At 43.1% G+C, this 19,491-nt stretch overlaps 1 protein-coding gene across 1 annotated transcript in view; it reads right to left on the minus strand.

The window, feature by feature from the left end:
- Nucleotides 1-17,840, minus strand: part of LOC146864154 (cytochrome P450 26A1-like) — a 35,456-nt gene extending 17,616 nt beyond the window's left edge. Inside the window, exons 1-5 of the mRNA XM_085638696.1 lie at nucleotides 17,675-17,840; nucleotides 6,732-7,015; nucleotides 6,035-6,181; nucleotides 5,549-5,683; nucleotides 5,102-5,257 (exon numbers count right to left, since the gene is read on the minus strand). Of these exons, the coding sequence (XP_085494822.1) occupies nucleotides 5,102-5,257; nucleotides 5,549-5,683; nucleotides 6,035-6,181; nucleotides 6,732-7,015; nucleotides 17,675-17,840 (888 nt within the window). The remainder of the gene's footprint in view (nucleotides 1-5,101; nucleotides 5,258-5,548; nucleotides 5,684-6,034; nucleotides 6,182-6,731; nucleotides 7,016-17,674) is intronic.
- Nucleotides 17,841-19,491: the final 1,651 nt, after the last annotated feature.

The raw sequence follows: 19,491 nt of genomic DNA on the forward strand, positions 1-19,491 counted from the left end.
CTGCAGAAACATCGAACACAGGAGGAGTGACGACAAGAGTGTCCATCCTCCAGCACAGAACATCGCTTAACTAAGTAATAACATGACCCTTTAAAACTTTTCATGTGTGAGATGCAAGGGTAATACTGTTCATCCCAGATTAATTCAGCACAGTTAAACTCAGAAGCGCATATGAAGGCCATAACCTCATAATATAAAAGAAGCAATTACATATCTAACAGAGGATTGCTTATCAAAAATTAGCATTTAATGTGCTAAGATGGAAATCATATTAACTCAAATGTTTTTTATGTATATGTATGAGCAACAAATATGGATATTGTACTGTATAAAAAGAAACACATACAACTTAAGATGTGTTGTAAAGATAAAACAAGTGGACTATGTTCGATTTTGGTTTAAAAATGCAATAAAAAATAATTTAAAAAAAAACAAATTAGCATGAGCCTTGCAGGTAGAACATGTGTAAAACCTTTCTGACATAATGTATGTAAGCAGCCAGGGCAATACTGTTAAACCTAAGAGCTTACCGCTCCGTTAACTCTATTAACGTATGGTAACACATGATATTTAAAGGTCACTTCTTCATGGGGCAAGCAAGGTATAGTATGAATAACAAACGTAACTTGGATATCATAGCATTGTTCACCACACAGCGGTAGGGCATTATTTCTTGAGAATGAGTATTTAAGAGAGTACCTGTATCTCCTGGGCCAAAAAAGAACACATGAGACTTAGAGTCCAAAAACATTTTAGAAGTCTCGCTTTGGTTGACAAATGTTATGAATTGAGAGGGTCTTGAGTTGTTCATACTTTTGAAGAAATTCCTGAAGATTTTTGGTTATGTAGTTCCTTTTATTAGAAGAGGGATTGAGGTGACACTACCTGTTCTTGAAGAAAACTTGTGGTGAATTTGTTCCTTTAACAAAGAGCAATATGATTTCCGTTTATTAGAGGAAGAGTTGAAATGTTCCATTTCCTGTTCAGTGAGGTCTTTCATGGATCTTGACAGGTCAGCAGGGTCATCGAAGATGTGGTATTTTCCTTTCACCATTTCTCTAAATTTGGCGGGCCTGCAAAAGAGAATTGAAGATTAATTTCATGTGGTCTGTCCCAGAGTGACAGGAAGCCCTTCCTGACTTCATCCATTGGTTTGGAGTAATCTTTTGTGAAGTTTATTTTATGGCCATTTCTCATAACATGGTGGTTTTTACGGGCGTATGTGAGGATGGCTTTGGTATGTTGATACCCAACGGTTTGCAGGCTATCAGCCTCATGGTGTTCTTGGAGGGGGGGTCTGAAGGTTGGAACACTGTGGGCCCTTTCCAGATAGAAATCTTTACTGAATTTTAGGCTGGTGATTTGCGGGATCCAATTTTCCAGGAATGATATGCAAGAGTTGGCAGATTCTTCAGAACATTCAGGAACACCAAAAATCCTAATGTTACTTGTCTGTTACGATCTTCGAGTTCGGAGATGTCTATCTTTATGTGTTTTGTAGCGATTTAAATCTTTGATGGTATGATTTGTTGAGTCTTCTACATCACTTGTTCTTTGTTCAGCCTCCAAAATGTTAGCATTGATTGTGTTAATATCGGCACGTATTGCAGTCATCTCAAGTTGCATGGATTCTATGTTGTGTTTAGTTTATTTCACTAGTTTAGGGCATCTCCGCCAGCTGTTTCAGTACCATGTGCATTGTGCTGTTCATATCTGACTTGCTCTTAATAGGTGAGTCTGGAGATGGGGGTTCAGCTTTCAATCGTTTGTAGTTCGGCTTGGTTTAATTTTCTGCCATTGTGGTTACCTTTAGGAGTCTATTCTAAGGAGCGCTTTCGAATTGCGTTGTCGAAAATCCTTTTCAAGGGCTTCTAAATGTATGCAGAGATTGGTGAAGTGTATGTAGATTTGTTTGTTAAGATAGATTACTATGCGTCGTGCAGTGAAAACACTTTTGCTAACATCGAGAGGCCCCAGCATGCAGATCCTTTGCCAAGCAGCTGCCTAACATCTCTGTGAGTGGTGTCTAGTTTGTGACCAAAACGGGGTCCTACATTCTGTCCGCCAGGTAATGGGGCTGGATCATTTCGTGGGCGGATTTGTGGCTCTATATACACATACCTACACCTACACTAGATGCACGTAGAGTAGGGATTGCATAGTACATTTGTTTTATATGCCTGCATATATACACTGCTTTAGCACCATGGTGGATTAATACCTACTATTTACTATTTTGGGGCGTGTAATCACTTTCATATGCTTCTGTCTACTGATTATCGCAGCCCATGTATTCTTTACAAGAATAACATTGGTTCAATAAATATATTGAAACCGTCCAATCGTGTATTCTCTGTTGTTAGAAATGGTGTTGTTAGAAATTGGGTCCCTAGTTGGTAAGGTGGTAACCTGTCCAAGTAGAGAGCCTTCTTCCTAGTCAGGATAAGGGAGTTACACTTCTAAAATAACCCCTGCTCACCCCCTTTGCAGCTTGGTTCCAGCAGTCAGGCAATGTGTAAAGCAGTTTCACATTAGACCCAGTAATACAGGGACAAAACTACAAAAGAACACCACTCAGTTCTAGAACAATAGCCAACATTTATCTGTGTAAAACAAGACCAAAACAAGAAAAATCCAACATACAGTTCTCAAGATACAAATAATGCAAAAATAGACTTTAAATACTGTTTGTTGAAGTTGATGGCTCCATCTGTCGGCAAAAACCTGCAAAACAGTACCTTTAGAAATGGAGGGCTTCGGGTACTTCGCGATGATCTTCAAAGAGCTGGCCTCGGTTCTTGAGGTCGGTGCAAGAGTCGTTAAGCCCTTGAAGTCACGCACATGCGGCTCGAACTCAGTGCAGTTGAAGTCAGGAGTACCGGCATCAGCAGGCGTCGAGGCTGCGGTGTGAAGTGGAGGGGTGCAGGTTGTGGTGCCAGCAGGTCGCAGTGCAGGCAGCGGCTCGGTGACGGTCGTCCAGCAGCGTCGGTGAGACCAGGGCTGTGGTAGTGTATGTTGCTCGTTGCTATATTGGCAGGTCATGGTGCAAGCAGCGGCGGCGGTGTTGCTGAAGTGCTGTCGTCAGTAGATCCAAGGCTGCAGTGCGAGATGGGGCAATGCAGTGTGTGAGCCCACAGCTTGCGGTGCAAGCAGCGGGATCGGTTGACGATCTGGAGTCGATGGTGCTGCTGTCGGTAGGCCAAGTCTGCAGTGTGGGACGGGGCGGAGCCTCGCATAACTTGCGAGCAGTGCCCCCAAACCACAGTGCAGACAGTGGCGTCAATGTCAGCTTGCTGCATCGTCGGTGAGACCAGGGCAGCGGTGTGAAGCGAGGCAGTGCGGTGCCAACAGGTCGCTGTGCAAGCAGCGGCCCGGTGGCGGTGGCAGGCGGCGTTATCGGTGAGACCAGGGTTGCGGTGTGAAGTGCGGCAGTGACTTCTTCAGTGTCTTCAGGTCGCTGGAACCAGCAGCAGCGTTGTTGACGACGTCGGGTTGCTTTTTCCTTCTGTGGCAGTTGAAACACACAGTTCCAGATAAAGGTACCCAGAGCAAGGCGAAGTCTTTTGTATTCCTGAGACTTCTTGAACAGTGTGCAAGATCTACTTCAAGCCCTTGGAGATACTCAGAAAAAGAAGTTGTAGAAAGTTCAGTCCAGCCAGTCCTTTCACTGCCCAAGACAGAAGCAGCCATTGCAGGCCAACACAGCAAAGCACACAAGAATGTGGTAGTCTCTCCACTCGGCTTTTCCAACTCTTCTTCTTGGCAAGTGCCTTAATCCCGAAGAGTTTTTAAGTCCTGGGGTCAGGGCCCCAATATTTATACCACATTTCCCTTTGAAGTTGGCACAAACAAAGTTCCTCTGGCATACATAAACCAGTTCTTCGTGGCTCAGGCCAGGTTTACTCCAGGAGAAGGAGACAGCTTTGTGAGAGGCAGCCACAGTCCATTTAGGTGCAAGCAACAACTCCTCCCACTACTCTAAATGCAGCCAGATCTATTCAGACTTGCTATGAGTCACCCAGGAAAGGCAAGACAAACTTCAATCTCCCCCACTTGTGTCTTTCTAGTGTGAATACACATCCCCAGCTCTTGTTGCTCTCAACACAGACTGTGAATACACAAACAGGCAGAGGCACTCAGGATGGTTAAGCAAGAAAGTGCCCACTTTCTAAAAGTGACATTTTCAAACACACAATATAAAAATCATCTTCACTAACATGTATTTTTAAATTCGGAGTTCGGGAAGCCTAAACTCCATTTCTCTATTTTGTCCAAATGGAAAGTTACACTTGTAAAATGTTACATAGCAACTCCCATGATAACCTATGGGACAGACTGCCTTTCAATTGTGAACAAGCATTTACAATGCAATGGTCTCGGCAATATTATAGGTAGAGCTATTGGTATTGCTCATTATTTTTTTATTATTTTTGTATCCCTAAATAAATGGCATTGTCATTTCTATTGGCATTAGCTTTTTTTTTGCATATGTGATACCAGTCCTGGGGCTCCTTTCCAAATCATTATGTTCAGGTGTGTACATTAGACTGCATCGACTGAAGTGAACCAGGACTACAACTCCCAGCAGACATCGGGTTGGTAAAAGAAAGTCATGGCATGCAGCACTGCGCCCGTAGTGGTATTCTCAAGGTGGGCGCTACTGAAAGTGTAGCTTGCCCCTGCAGGCATTTTTAAGAGTGTCCACGACAGCTTGTATTTTTAAAATACAAGTGGGATTATTTACAAGCCCCTTGCGCGTCACTTTTAAAGTGGGAAACAGTGACGTACCGGCGGCAGAAGGGGCTTGTGCATAAGCCCCAAGAATTGGAAGTGCACGGGCCATTGTGCATGTTTTGGACGGCTCACGCTGATGCGCACGTGTGGAGGCTTTGTGACTCATCCCACGTGCTGGGTTAACCTTACACACATACAATTGGAAGGCAAGTACTAAAAAGAACCTTGCAGCTGCTACAAAGACGCCCATTCACGTGCTTGTACTAAAACGCGTTTATTCTGTGCTGGGGGTGCACTATTGCTTTTGAACACCCCTGCTAGGAGCCTGCCATGACAGCGAGTGCAAATATGGAAAAACGCAACTTACATTCAGCTCGAACGTCTTGAGGGCCACCCTGAACGCCCCTGGGACAGGGGGTCTGAGCTGCAGGGTTTCCTTGATGACGCAGCCCTTGTACTTGAGTTGCTCCAGGGCCTCCAATGTGAGGGGTCTGCTCTCCTGGCCTCCACTGCACAGTAAATCCTGCGAAAAAACAGCGAGGGGTGACTATGTCGGCCCGTCAAACAGGCTATACGTGCTGCGAGGGGTGGCTTGGCGAAAACAAGGCCTATGGTATACAAAGCTAGTAAGGGTCTGCTTGAGACATATTTATTTCGCAGGCGCCGATGCATTATTCTGTACGGTTTCTGTAAAAGTGTGCTTAACACCGACTGCAGTGAGGCATAAATGTGTGCCCCTACCGCACCCGCACCATAAGAGTGAACAAACACAATATTTTGACGTAGCCTCGTAACACAAAATGTCCCTGCATACCTTGATCTGCAGTTCCTTGCAAACTTTGTGTAGAACCTCCGAATGAAGCGCCAGGAAGGTCATGAGGGAGGTGGCGGCGCTAGCCGTGGTCTTGTGGCCTCCAAATAGGAGCTCAGTGGCGGATTCCTTCAGTTCCTATTTGTGGAAACCAGAAGGGAATTGGTAAGCGCCCAAGGGCCACTGAACCGAAGCACACTCAGAAGGTGTCTGACTTTAGCGACATGTTCCCACTACAGAGGGTCGTGCTGTGTACCGGGGGACTAGAGAAGCAATGACAGCAGGAAAACCATGCAGGCGCCCAGGGACAACTACGCGCACTTAGCAATAAAGTGAACATATGTAAATAACGGCAAATGCTGCTTCCCAGTAGCTATGCCTGGATGCGGCTACATGGACTTTGCTCCCGAATAATGCATGCACTGGTCACGCCGGAGCGTCCTGCTGCAGAGCGCCCTGTGCGCGCGCCCTCGCCTCTCGGCACCATACCTGCATGTTCAGCTGCTCGCCGTTCCTCTGCGTGTGCTTGATCAGCAGCTGCAGGGCGTCCTTGTACTGGCAGTTCGAGTTTTTGGCCATCTTCTCCTTTATGTTCTCTTCGATTTTGGCATGAATCACATTCCGAGCCTTTAGACCCTGAAGAGAAGACAAGTTTTACTTAAATATATACGGGATTTTAATAACACAGCGAGTTCTCAACCATCCCCACGCACCACCCATGGCCGGGTTAAGGAGAGTACTGTGAGGGAAGCCCGAGGCGACCCGCACTTCACTCTTGAGGCGCAGGTCGCATTCCACCACTTCCAGCAGTGGGATAGCTCAGTCGATAAAGAGCCTGCTGCGGCGCCATGGCAGCCGGGACCGCCCCCTACGTACACGAGCTACAAGCAGGTCACAGTGAGCGCCTTATATATACACTAGGGCCCTGACTTTGAATGACACACAAGTGCCTCTCCAATTTAGGTAGTGCCCATTAGAAAAGACGGGCTGTCTAGGAAAATATTTTACGATAAGGTGTAAACTCAAAGTACAGTTAGGGCTGGGGAAAGGTCACTCACGAGTTGGGCAAGAGCCGTCCGAAATGAACTTTTAACATGTGATTGACTTCGACCCAACACCACCGGCCAGCCCACTCTGGTGCACCCGTTTCACACCGCCAGTCCGCACTGCCAGGAGTCCTCCTTACCCGGTAGATGCCGCTGAAGGGCACGTCGATGGGCAACGAGAAGAGGTTGCGGATCATCTCCTCGAAGGCGTGCACCAGCTGCTGCTCGGTCTCGGTCTGGTGCGGCTCAAAGCCCAGCAGGATCGTCATGGCGATGCGGAACATGAGGCGCTTCACCTCGGGGTAGACAAGCACGCAGGCCCCGCCGGACAGCCACTGCGCCAGGGAGCCGCGCACCTCCTCCTCGATCACCGGGATGTAGTGCTGGAGCGCCTCCCGAGAGAGGACGCCATGAACACCGCCGCCTTTCTCCGAGGCGAAGCAGAAATGCCTCGGAGAAACGCAGCGGCGGTTTCAGATTCGGGGGCGTGTTTCTTTTTCTCTCCTCTTGCCATTGGCTGGAGGAGAGAAAAACACGCCTAAAAAAGGGCGTGGCAAAAAAGTGGAAAGAAGAGCACGGAACACGCCCCCGAATCTGAAAAAGACGGAGCCTATTTGGAGGGACGGCTCTCTCCTCCAATGGCTGGCCTCCGTTTAGGAAGCCAGCCAATGGAGGAGAGGCAAAAAGAGAGGCGGGCTAAATAGCCACTTTAAGAAACATAAGATCTCCGGACTTCCGGTTCTGCCTTCGGCAGACAGGATGGTCCCTCGACCTAAAAACGAAATACACTATCAGAACATGTAAAACACACCAGTACATGTCCTACCTTTCACATACACTGCACCCTGCCCATGAGGTACCTTGGGCCTACCTGAGGGATGCCTTACATAAAAGAAAAGGGAAGGTTAGGGTCTGGGAAGGGGGTGCACTTGCCAGGTCGACATGGCAGTAAAAACTGCACAGACACTGCAGTGGCAGATCTGAGACACCTTTGAAAGGCTACTTGTGTGGGTGACACAACCAGTCCTGCAAGCTCACTTGTAACGAGACCAGACCACAGGAGGTTACCCGTAGACCCAGTAGAGACCTGGGTAATAAGTGTATATAACAGATACTTACAGACAGTTTTTAGGAAACATACACAGCAGTTGCAAGAAAAAGGAGACAGGGAGGCATTAATGGTTGTTGCAACAAATGTGAAGAGCAGTCTATATTCAAACAAAGTGGGATGATGGCACAATATTACTTTGAATGTACTTGTAACCTGTACAAACTTGCGCACATGTGTGCTCGTGAAAAAGGTGAACGTCGCAAAGTGACAAGTGAGACAGCGAGAAATGGCGCAAAGGAAACAGTAATGTCAATATATGCAGAAACAAACTTTTTAGTGGTTCGTATTCATTTACAAGGATTTGGGAGGTAGGTTATTTCATGAGCCACAGAGGTTGCGCCAAACAATTACGCTAGATAGTCGACAATGTGTCGACCTGTTGCCAGTTAAGGTCATCTCTGGGACCAGGTTACAGATTTGTAAGTGCTGAGTATTGGCTGGAGGGCAATTCCAAAGGGGGCATGGAGAATAGCTCCTAGAAGTGGTGTGCTAGGGGAGGAGGCAAACAAGACGTAGACGAGGGTGCCCACGAGGAGACCAGTATGGTCCAGACACGTAAATTTGTGCAGGCAAATTGGTTCAGAAGAAGCCTAGGATAGTCATTGGATAGTCCAGAACAAGTGGGGGTTGACTGATGAAAGTGGGAGTACAGTAATCTTGGGACGAGCGTCGGGGGGGGGGGGGTGAGGATATCCGGTGATGGAGACTTACGAAGCGGTCTGTGGGGGTCTAGATTTTTGGGAACAGAGGTCAGCCGTGGTGGCAGGATCCTCTAGGTCTGACCTCCGTTCTGAAAAATCTAGACCCCCACAGGCTGCTTCGTAAATCTCCATCACCGGACATCCTCTCCCCGCCAACATTGGTGCCAATATTACTGTGCTCCACTTTCATCGGTCGACCCCCACTTGTTCCAGCCTATCCAATGACTATCCTAGCACTTGCATTTTAGCATTGAATAGCAGTGAAAACTACTCAGAGACACTAAGGCAGCAAAAACGAAGTCCAGCATACTGTCAAAAATAGGAGGTCAGAAGGCAAAAAGACACAAAAAGATGCCAGGTCTAACATCTATATACTTCTCTGAGAACAAGAACATGAGTGACTGAGCGAAAGGGTTGTAGATCAGTAACCCCCAACCCTGAGGGGTCAGGGTTGCCATGATCAGTGATTGCCAGAAGCCATTTGCGGCCTCTGTGGTTTAGGGGGGCTTATGGTGGCACTGTGAACAAGCTGGTCTCTAAGCCAACATATACTACGAGGGTGCATGGAATCAGTCTAGGCACCTCGCCCAGTTTTACTGTTGTTCCCAAACGTGCTGGTCCTATGAATTAGTGGGAACTACACGACAGTCTGATCCATTGCTCTATTCTGTATCTTAGTGGGAGCAGCACAAGCTGTGAATGACATTTGAGGAGGCCAATGGATGAAGAGGGCTGCATGCAAGATGATGCATATATGTATGCATTTTTAATTGTGATTATTTTGTAAAAACACAAGGCTAACCCCAAGTTTAAGCCATCCCTAAAAGTGACTCTCACCACATCAACAATATGTAGTAGTAAGAGTTTCATCACATCTTTTTGTACTGTCTTCATCAGTATGTCAGGGTTTCAGGCCACCATGATAACGTAATTCTAACAGAGTGACGTAAGCAAAAAGAGCAAATGGCCACAATTTCACTGGAAATTATACTCGTATATGATCAATTGAATATATCACTATCAATATCACTTGCTAAAGTACGCTGCCATTAATGATTAGTTATAAGGATGATTTAGTCAGCTGACCCCTTGCTGATAACTGAATGTGGGGTTCTTGAGTTCGAATCCAAGCAAGGCATACTCAGTCTTCCATCTTTCCATTTATATAGAGTAAGTTAATTGTATTTATTGCTAGAGTTTTGCCTATCAATGCTGATTTTTCTAGTTGCTTCTACTTGTAAACCAAAAAACAAAATGTCCTTGTCACACTTATATAAAAAATGTAGTTGCCCAATGAACCCCTATACATTTTGCAATACGACCAATGTAAATATAACCATCATTAATCTGAAGCAAAAAAACACAGAAAGAAACCATGGGAATGTGCCCAGAATTTGGAATGCTCTAACCCAAGAACTACATGACAATCAGACATTCCTATCCTTCAGGAAAACCTTAAGCCAGTCCTACTGAACATACACCTGAATTCATCCACCTAAGATAATGGGCTTTCTTCTGTGCACTATCCCTCCGTTACCGAAAAGTCTAAGCATCTCTACCTCTGGAAAAATGTAACAATTAATCTACCTTTTATTTTATACTACAACCCTGTATACCTGGTACTATTCCTTTGTATACTTTGTTAAAGTACTTGATGTCTAATCAACCTTTGTAAAATGCTCTGATACTTTCGGGTCGAGAGAGCTATAGAAAACTCTAAAAATAAATAAATAAATAAAAAGTTACCAGTGCTGTTTAAAACCACTATGGACTATCGTGGTCTTCATGGACCAAACTTAATTTATTAGAAAGATATCCCCACACTGCAGCCGAACAGCTATTAGTTAAACGCTGTGGTTAGTATTAACACGGATGTTGGCCCCCGCTACTGGGTCTAAATTCCCAAAGGCAAGAAAGAAATTAATTAAAGAACCTGTGAAGTTGACTCAAGGAGGGAAGGAAGAGAACTAACCCACCATGCACAGTTGCTGAAGCTCATAAATGACAGTGAGTGATTTCTTGTGCCACCCAATTCTCTAAAACAAGAAAGTAAGATCTAAGCAACCAATAAAATGTATTAAATATGAAAGTAAAGCAATATCTGTCACAGCTTATATTTACAGAAGAAAAAAGCACATTTATCTTCAGCTAGAGCAGTAAAGAAGAAGAGGTGTGGACAATGGCTGAGCTCGCTAAAGATTTGAATGTGTTGCCTTTGGTGGACTTCTCATTGGTGGACTCGTGAGGTTATAAAGACTAAGGGCCTGATTTAATTCATAGCGGTAAGGATACTCTGTTCACGACGGAGTATCCTCATCGCCAAGAATGCAGTCCAACCACCGTTTTAGACAGTGGGCAGACCTTCGGGTTAATCTTGGTGGAGACTACTCTGCCTCTGCCGTAATTTGTTCCTCCGATGGCCCTGAGGAGCAAGGACCGTTTGAGAAATAACTACATGTCTTCCCACCCAATTTGGATCGGGACATGTAGTCATTTTTTACTGCTTCTTACCGTCAGGTAAAGCCTGGAGGTAGGCAACAGTAAAAACATTTTAATGCTCCCCCGCCATACGAGAAGCCTCCCATGGCGAGGGGATACAAGCTGAAATGTGTTCTGTCAGGTACCGCAATTGCTTTTTGTGATTAAAAATGATTAGATATATTATTAAGTTCAAACAGATCAATATTTGATCTGAAACGTTCAGTAGACAATACATAAAACACAGAACATGTGTGGTGCCGTATTTGACCACTGTTTAACACACTTTCAACAATTAATGTAAAACACCACACCACACAATTATTCCTCAGTTTGTATTTCCAAAATCATATTTTCAACTGGTAAACGCGTTTTTCTTCATATATGGCATCACGGATACAAACAATATACATAAAATGTGACTTAGGGCCGGATTTTGAGTTTGGCGGTCCATAGGACTGCCATCCCTGTGGTGGCGGTCTGACCACTGCCACACTGCAGGACTGCCCGCAGCATTATGAGTGCGGTAGTCGGACTGCCATGAGACTGCAGGCACCACTGAGATCAAGGATCACACTGGTCCTGCGTTCTTTCACCGGCAGTAATATGCAGCCTCAGCCGGCACCGCCAAGCATATTCCAGGTTGCCATTTCACCGCCCTTTTCATGGAAGTGAACCCGCCATGAAAACAATGGTGGAATGGCAAGGGCCCTAATAGGGCCCCCTGCCGGACTTGAGCCTGGGGGTGCATGTAGGGGGCACATGTAGCACCCCTCTGAATTTGCACCCCCCCTTTCTGCACGGTGTGGCATATATGCCACACCGTGCTGGAAGGTGCATTCAGCGCTCTGACTGCAGCGGTCTACATGATAGGCTGTTCTATGAGCCGCCATCAGAGCACCACAGGACCGCCTGCCAGACCAGGATTTAACTCCTAATCTGGCGGGCGGTCACACTACAGCTTCGGCGGTCCTACAGCAGATGACGGTTTGCACCATCTGCTGTAGGGCCACCAAAACCGTAATCAGGCCCTTAGTGAGAAAGTGACATGAAGTGCAACAGTGTTTTATACAACACAGTACAAAGAATAGACAAGAAATATATATCAATAATATTACTGAGACATTTACGGACAATCGAATATTAATGATGAATCTTGTATTTTTTATTCTTCAATATTTCTTTTATTCTTTTCGTTCAGTTAGTACTACAGCACTTCAGTCAACACGTGTTTTGCACTTACTGTCGCTTCTTCAGGGCTGTTCAAACATAGAGATTACAATTCAGTGTTTATACAAACCGTCTATCCAAAATAATTTACATAAAGAACAACATTCCCTCAGAGTTGTAGACATCATATCCTGTTACTATAACCTCTTATTGACACAAGTTTTTATATATGCATAAACAACAAGCTCTATGCAGAATACACAAAACATGTAGAGGACTAGTGTAGTAATCTATCCTCATAGGCAGTGGTATTTCCTTCTTACAATTGCACAATATTGCACTATAAACACAATATAAAGTCCTAAGTCATTATAAAACATTCCTCGTAACCTAGGGACTCTATTGCCTACCCTCTTCTCCGTCAGTCCACTTTAAATTTCGCTTTCTACATTACCAGTACATCTCCCTAATGGACAAGAAGTCATATTTATTAAAAGTAATTTACCTCTTGGATAACTTATTGTCGTCCACAGATTAAATTTCTGATAGAATGCCAATTCACACTTTCCTATGTGTTATACCCGGGTCATTTATATGTTTCCGTCTCCAAAAATCCATATGTTGAATATTGTATTTCAATCTAAAGAAGAAAACAAAATATTCGCCCTTAGATACCCATCCTTATAATTAATTTCTACCCTACATTTCTTATTTTTAGTTTTATTGAATTCTTACCTTTGTTTATATTTCTAGTGTCATATTCAGAGTTTGTCAAGTCTTGTTATAGATAACTGTTTAATCCCCTTGATATGGGACACTGAAAATGAAATCGGAATAGAATTTGCTCCATCAGACCCATATGCCCTATGTTTAAAAGATGGTTCTTTTTATTACATTAGTGGACCATATAAATGGAACTGCTACGGGAGGAGTTTATCTTAATCTGGTTATATCTTTAAAGACTTATTGCCACATGTCAGTGCTTAATTCCAGACTTTTCAAAAGATTTTATATTAATTATAAATGTTGTCAAGAGAGAGACAGACAGATGTCCATCCTTCTTATATCAGATGGTTCAACATACACCCTTTATCATAATTAATTCCATTTTCAGGATGATTGACTAAGGACATGGACTAATCAAAATGTCTTTGACGTTTCGACCCTAAGTTTATGTGCTAGTGTGTACACATCATGGCAGGTTTTCTTCAAGACTTGTGAATGTTTAGGGGCAGTCAACCTGTAATGCAATCATTTGGAACTAGACTTTTTCAACCGGGGATAAAGCCCACAGCTAGGGAACAATCAGTATTCACGAAATCGTATTTTCATACCCCATAATAATACTATGTTTGGTGTGGGGAGAGATCATTTAATTCTCCATAGCCAGCAGTGAGGATCACTCAATATCTGGGCATTCAAATTCCAATGATAATGATATCTGGACAATATCCTAGGTCCCTGAGTTAATTCAATCAGGAGTTTGTGAAGTGCTGCTACTCACCCATGAGGGTCTCAAGGCGCTGGCGGAGTGGTCTCGGCCTGGCGGACATAACGTCCTCCGCCAAGCCAATGGTGACTACTCCATCCGCCAACATTTAAATCGGTGTTAAGTATAAATGGGGTTACCCGAAATGCTACCTGACCCGGGTCAAAACTGCAGTACAATAAACAATTGGTCACAGTAGCAACAATTTAACAATACGAAAGAAATAGTGGCATTTACAACACCAAATTTGCAAAATTCGCAGTGAATGCGATTTATTTTCAAAGTATTAATCACTTCTTATAGACAACACAGTTGCCCATACATATAGAATCATAATTATATTTGCAACAACGGTGCTCTAATGTGGGGAAGGAAGGGTAGGGGTTTTTTGGTTCAAAGTGAGTGAGTGAGGGTAATTGATAAGAGAGACGTAATGTGACATATATACATTAAATTTACGTAATGAAACCTGCCCGGCCTATCACAGGCCAAATATTCCAGTAAGTACACATAGCATTTAAAGACACTGATAATGAATTTCAGTCGGCAGAGCTTGTATAATGGTATGTAGTAGTCAACGTTTCAACTCCTTAGAAATTCAAGGTGATTCAATCCTTAGTGTGGGATCTTCATCAGGACAGTGCGAAAAGAGCACCTGAAAGCAATTGGATACTCCATATTAAAAGAGTGTCATCTTGACAGGATGTGAATGCTCATACTGAAAGATATTAATTACCCAATCTGGCAAACAGCACGTGGACTCAGGCTGTGAAGTCAAGGTGAGTGGGCTCCAAAAAGCTCCTATGTCAGAGAAGACGAACATTAGATTGCGAACTTCTTAATCATACTGAGACATCAAATGCCCATCCGGGAGCAAAACCTTCACTTACTAAGTAACGGGAAAAAATACGGTCCAGAGGACATGTACGTACAATTGTCGTTTAGTCTTGGAGATAGTTTAGTTCTCTTTATTGGTTAAGAACCCGTTGGGAGTCACTTGAATGGTTACCATTACGGCTCTCCTGGGCCACACCCTTGAGGGATTTACTGCTGTGAAGAGTTTCATTGTTAAGTCACACCTGCACATTTTGTAGATCGTTACCATTGTTATGCAGTACGGGCGGTATTTAGTGACTGAATATGACCGTACAGGTTCTGAGATTATTCTTCCTACTAACGCGCTAAATACACAGTTACTTATGTACTTGGTGGATTATCACACAATAGACCTTTTGGATTATGTCTACCTTCATACATTGTGGGGCCACATCCAGGGGCTCAGCACGATCTTACAGCTTTATCTTCTTGCTAATGCGCTACAACACGGCTATCGATTTGGCGTCAATTACCCACTAGACTAGTTTGTGTCTTTTGATTATTTCTACTGTCACATATTTTGGGGCCATATTTAGGGGCTCAGCACGATCGTATATGATCAATGCTTTATCTTCCTGCTAATGCGCTACTACATGGCTATTGAAGCGGTAAATTACATTCTAGAACAGTCTGTGTTTGTTGGACCACCCACACCGTAGCACCATCCTCTCCTTTGTTTGATAGGTTTACCATTCGACTGCGAGGGATCTGTTGACCCACAGTCTCCCCACGGATGTTCATACGTGTACTCTGGGCCGTATTTTTTCCTGTTACTTAGTAAGTGAACGTTTTGCTCCTGGATAGGCATTTGATGTCTCAGTATGATTAAATAGCTCGCAATCTAATTTTTGTCTTCTCTGACATAGGAGTTTTTGAGGCCCACTCACCTTGACTTCACAGCCTGAGTCCACGTGCTGTTTGCCAGATTGGGTAATTACTATCTTTCAGTATGAGCATTCACATCCTGTCATGATGACACTCTTTTAATATGGAGTATCCAATTGTTTTCAGGTGCTCTTTTTGCAATGTCCTGATGAAGACCCCACACTAAGGATTGAATCACCTTGAATTTCTAAGGGGTCAAAACGTTGACTACTACCTACCATTATACAAGCTCTGACGACTGAAATTCATTATCAGTGTCTTTAAATGCTATGTGTACTTACTGGAATATTTGGCCTCTGATAGGCCGGACAGTTTTCACTATGTAAATTTAATGTATATATGTCACATTACCTCTCCCTTATCCATTACCCTCACTCATTCCCTTCGATTCAGATTCCCCACACTAGAGCACCATTGTTGCAAATCTAATAATGATTCTATATGTATGAACAACTGCATTGTCTCTAAGAAGCGATTAATACTTTGAAAGTAAATCGCATTCACTGCGAATTTTGCAAATTTAGTGTTGTCAAAGTCAAGTCAAATGGTCTTTATTCGGATAAAAGATATCCATAAAAGTACAAATCATCACCACCAATAAGATATAAAATACAGTCATAAAAACATAAAAACAATCATAAAAACAATCGATTTCATGACAATATTATTAATAACCTAGACAAAAGTGCAAAAGTGACATTAGGTACAAATGGGATCAATGTGCATAACAATAAACATCATCAACTATCACATTTTGTGCAAACGAGCAATCCAAGAATGAGTTATAATGTCTTTTTGATACAAATTATCATCACTAGATAAAGGCAGATGAAACTTGACCAGGTGATCTTGTCGGTGTCAAAAAGGTTGTGCAAACTAACAATAAAGTTCTAACAATTTCCATATAAACACTATTCATATAACAGCCAAACTATATCGATGCACAGATGAGTAAACTATAGGCGATAAGTTGGATAATCAAAGACATCAAATAGAATACAATCTATAAGATATCCATCGATCTCCGTGAACGTACCGCAGATTGCAAAAATGAGCTTACTCTGAGAATCATCGCGTCGCTTCCTAACCGCAATATTTCATTATATGCCATTTTGTGATCAGTGGTGGCATATGACTTAAAATCGGGAATCAAATACAGTTTAGTATATCTAATATAAAAAATACAAAAAAGCAGAAAATGTAAAGTTGTTTGTTTGTGTCCATTTCCACATGGGCAGAGCAAGTGCTCTAGATTTTTATTAAAACCAAGTGGGAAGCAGAGTGAATATTTTATGCTCCCGTCCCTAAGGCGAAAGAGCAGGCTCCTATTCCATCTTCCAATGTTTTTCTTAAGGTATTCCTGTAACATGTCTTTTTTGTACCCAGAACAGGACGAGATAGAAATATATCTGGTTATTGATGGTTTATGGAGCTCTGAGTGTTCTCTTTCCCTTCGGGAAGAGTCATATAATGCCTCTCTCATTGTCTTGATATTTATGCCCTCTATGTTTAGACGGTGGAAAAAGATATGTTCCATTTCTATGCTAGCTAAACTGTTCTTAACCGCATTAAGCCAAGGTATCAAAATGCCCCTATCACATTTAAGGCAGTCATTAATTATTTCCTGTGTTAAAATTGCAGCCGGGTTTTGCCATATCTTCAGCCAGAACAAAGCTGGCCGAGATTTAATAAAGTCCTCGACATAATACAGATTTAGCTCTTTATGGCATATGTAGGTGGGCGATGAGATTTGTGCCCCCAAAACCTTTCTACAGAATCTATTTTCTTCTGTTTGAATGCCACTACAATTTGTATACCCCCACACCTCGGCGCCATATGTTGCGGTAGGTAGGCATTGTGATTTATAGCTCTGTATTAGGGGCATCATAACCTCGGCCCTCTTTGGTTATCGTAAGCTAATAATGGAATTGACTGCCTTGGCAAGTTTGTTTCTACCATAGGCTGCATGTGCTGACCATGTGCCGGAGTCTGAAAAAGTCAAACCCAGGTACGGAAAAGTGCTAGTGCTTTTTAGGGTGTTGTTTCCCGTTGCTATGTGATTAATGCGATATTTGTTGGGTCCACAGGACATAATGTATGATTTTTTAAAATTAGTGCACAGATCCAGACCAGCCGTAAAGGAAACAAAGCCCCTAATTAAAGTGCGAAGTGCTTTAGGTGTGCGGCCCATCAGGACCGCATCGTCTGCGTATAGGAGTACTGGAAGTAATTTCCCATTAATTTTCGGCACATCGCATGTGAATTTAGACAGGGATTTATTTAATTCATTTATATAAAGGATAAAAAGTAGGGGGGCCAGGACACAACCTTGTCTCACCCCCCTGCCAATTAAAATATCCCCGGAGACCTCACCTTCGTTATTTATCCTAACACGAGCTTTTAGGTCTCTGAGCAGATGTGCCAGAAAATAGGCGAGAGTCTCGTCTAATCCATAGTTTAAAAGAATCTCCCATAGTTTTGATCGATTTACAAAGTCAAACGCTGACGATAAATCCATAAAGCCCAAGTACAGAGGCATTTTTTTGGCTACAGTGTATTTGCCTAATATGAGGTTTAGATTCAAACATTGTTCAACAGTTCCCACATTGCTCCTAAATCCCAACTGACAAGGATGTAAAATTTGATTTTCCTCTGCCCAAAGCCTGATTCTATTGAAAAGTACTCTACCCAAAATCTTCAGTGTATTATCTATTAAAGATATGGGACGGTAACAAATAGGGTTTAATCTATCGTCCTTCTTAAAGATAGGTACGATAATACTAGTTGACCAGGTTTCTGGGATTATAGTATTGGACAGATTATTAAAAACGTTGCAGAGCAAAGGGGACCAGAAATCAGGTTCAGATTTAATGAGATCAATCGATAAACCATCAGGGCCTGGGGCTTTATTCCCTGCACTTTGATTAATTGCATCTTCTACTTCTGAAATGGATATGGCGACCTTAGTGGCTGGGCGGGAAAAATCAATAGATGTTACTGGGGCTGAATATATTTTTGCAAAATGCTCCTCCCATATCTTGCTAGGTATATTACAGTTAATGGGAGTTAGGTTGGATCCCATGGACCGTAGGGCTTTTACCTCGCCCCAAAACCCAGTTACATCTTTTTAAGTGCGGCAGTGCGTGCAAGTGAATCCCACCTCTCCTTCAGGATTTCATCGGTACGTAGTTTAATTGCTACTTTATAACGTCCTCTCAAGGCCGTAACCAAAGTCGTGTCCCTGGGTTTTTGGGCCAATGCCCTACGAAGGTCCCGGTTAGCCCGTGAGCAAGTCCCATTAAACCATCTGTTATTCTTGCTTTGTTGCCTAATGGGTTTAGAAATTTCCTGTTTAATGCCAATGCATAATCCAGTAAAGGCCTCGATAATCTCTATGTCGTGGCTTTCGCTAGACAGACACGTTTCCACAATTAGAGGATAAGATTTTATGATCCGCGCGAGTAAAGCCTTATTGTCTATGCCCTTCCATATTACTTTGAGTTTGTCAGTGGATGCGACCAAATCCCTTGCCCCTATTTCTTTTCGTTTAGTAAAATTATTAGCAAATTTAATGATTGTCATGATTGGGTTATGGTCGCTATGGCTGGTTGATTAAACTTCAGCCTTAACTAGACAATTCTCGAGGGCCGATGATATAAAGACGTAATCGATGGTTGATGAACAACCACGCCCTCTAAAGGTGGGCAGTTGGTCTCTATCGGGTGTTCCACCGGCTTTATCCATGACATTAGTTAAATCCCTAGAGGATAAATAATTGGACAATTCTTCCCCTCTTTTACAGGGAATTACAGGGGGAGATATGGCTGTGGTGTTGTGTGTTCTTTTGTGCAAATGTGCATTAAAATCACCCCCTAGACAGATTCCATCTAATTTGCCAAACCCATTTCCTTCTAGCATATTGTCAATAAATTCAAATAAGGTGATAAAATTCCGATTTGGCAGCGATCTAAAATCATTATTATAAAAATGTATAAAACATATCGTGATCCCATTCGAGTACATTGTAGCCTGAAAGTGACTGTCATTTGTTTCCAAAGGTTTAATGCTACTTCCTGCGGTAATCTTTATCCATGTGGATAGGCCCCCGCTAGGTCGACCGGCTTCAGGGCTAGAAGCAGTACTATTAAAACAAGCAAAACCTTCAAGTAACAAACTACTAGTACTCCATG

Source organism: Triturus cristatus, chromosome 2_1, assembly GCF_964204655.1.
Source record: "Triturus cristatus chromosome 2_1, aTriCri1.1, whole genome shotgun sequence".
Classification (NCBI taxonomy): domain Eukaryota; kingdom Metazoa; phylum Chordata; class Amphibia; order Caudata; family Salamandridae; genus Triturus; species Triturus cristatus.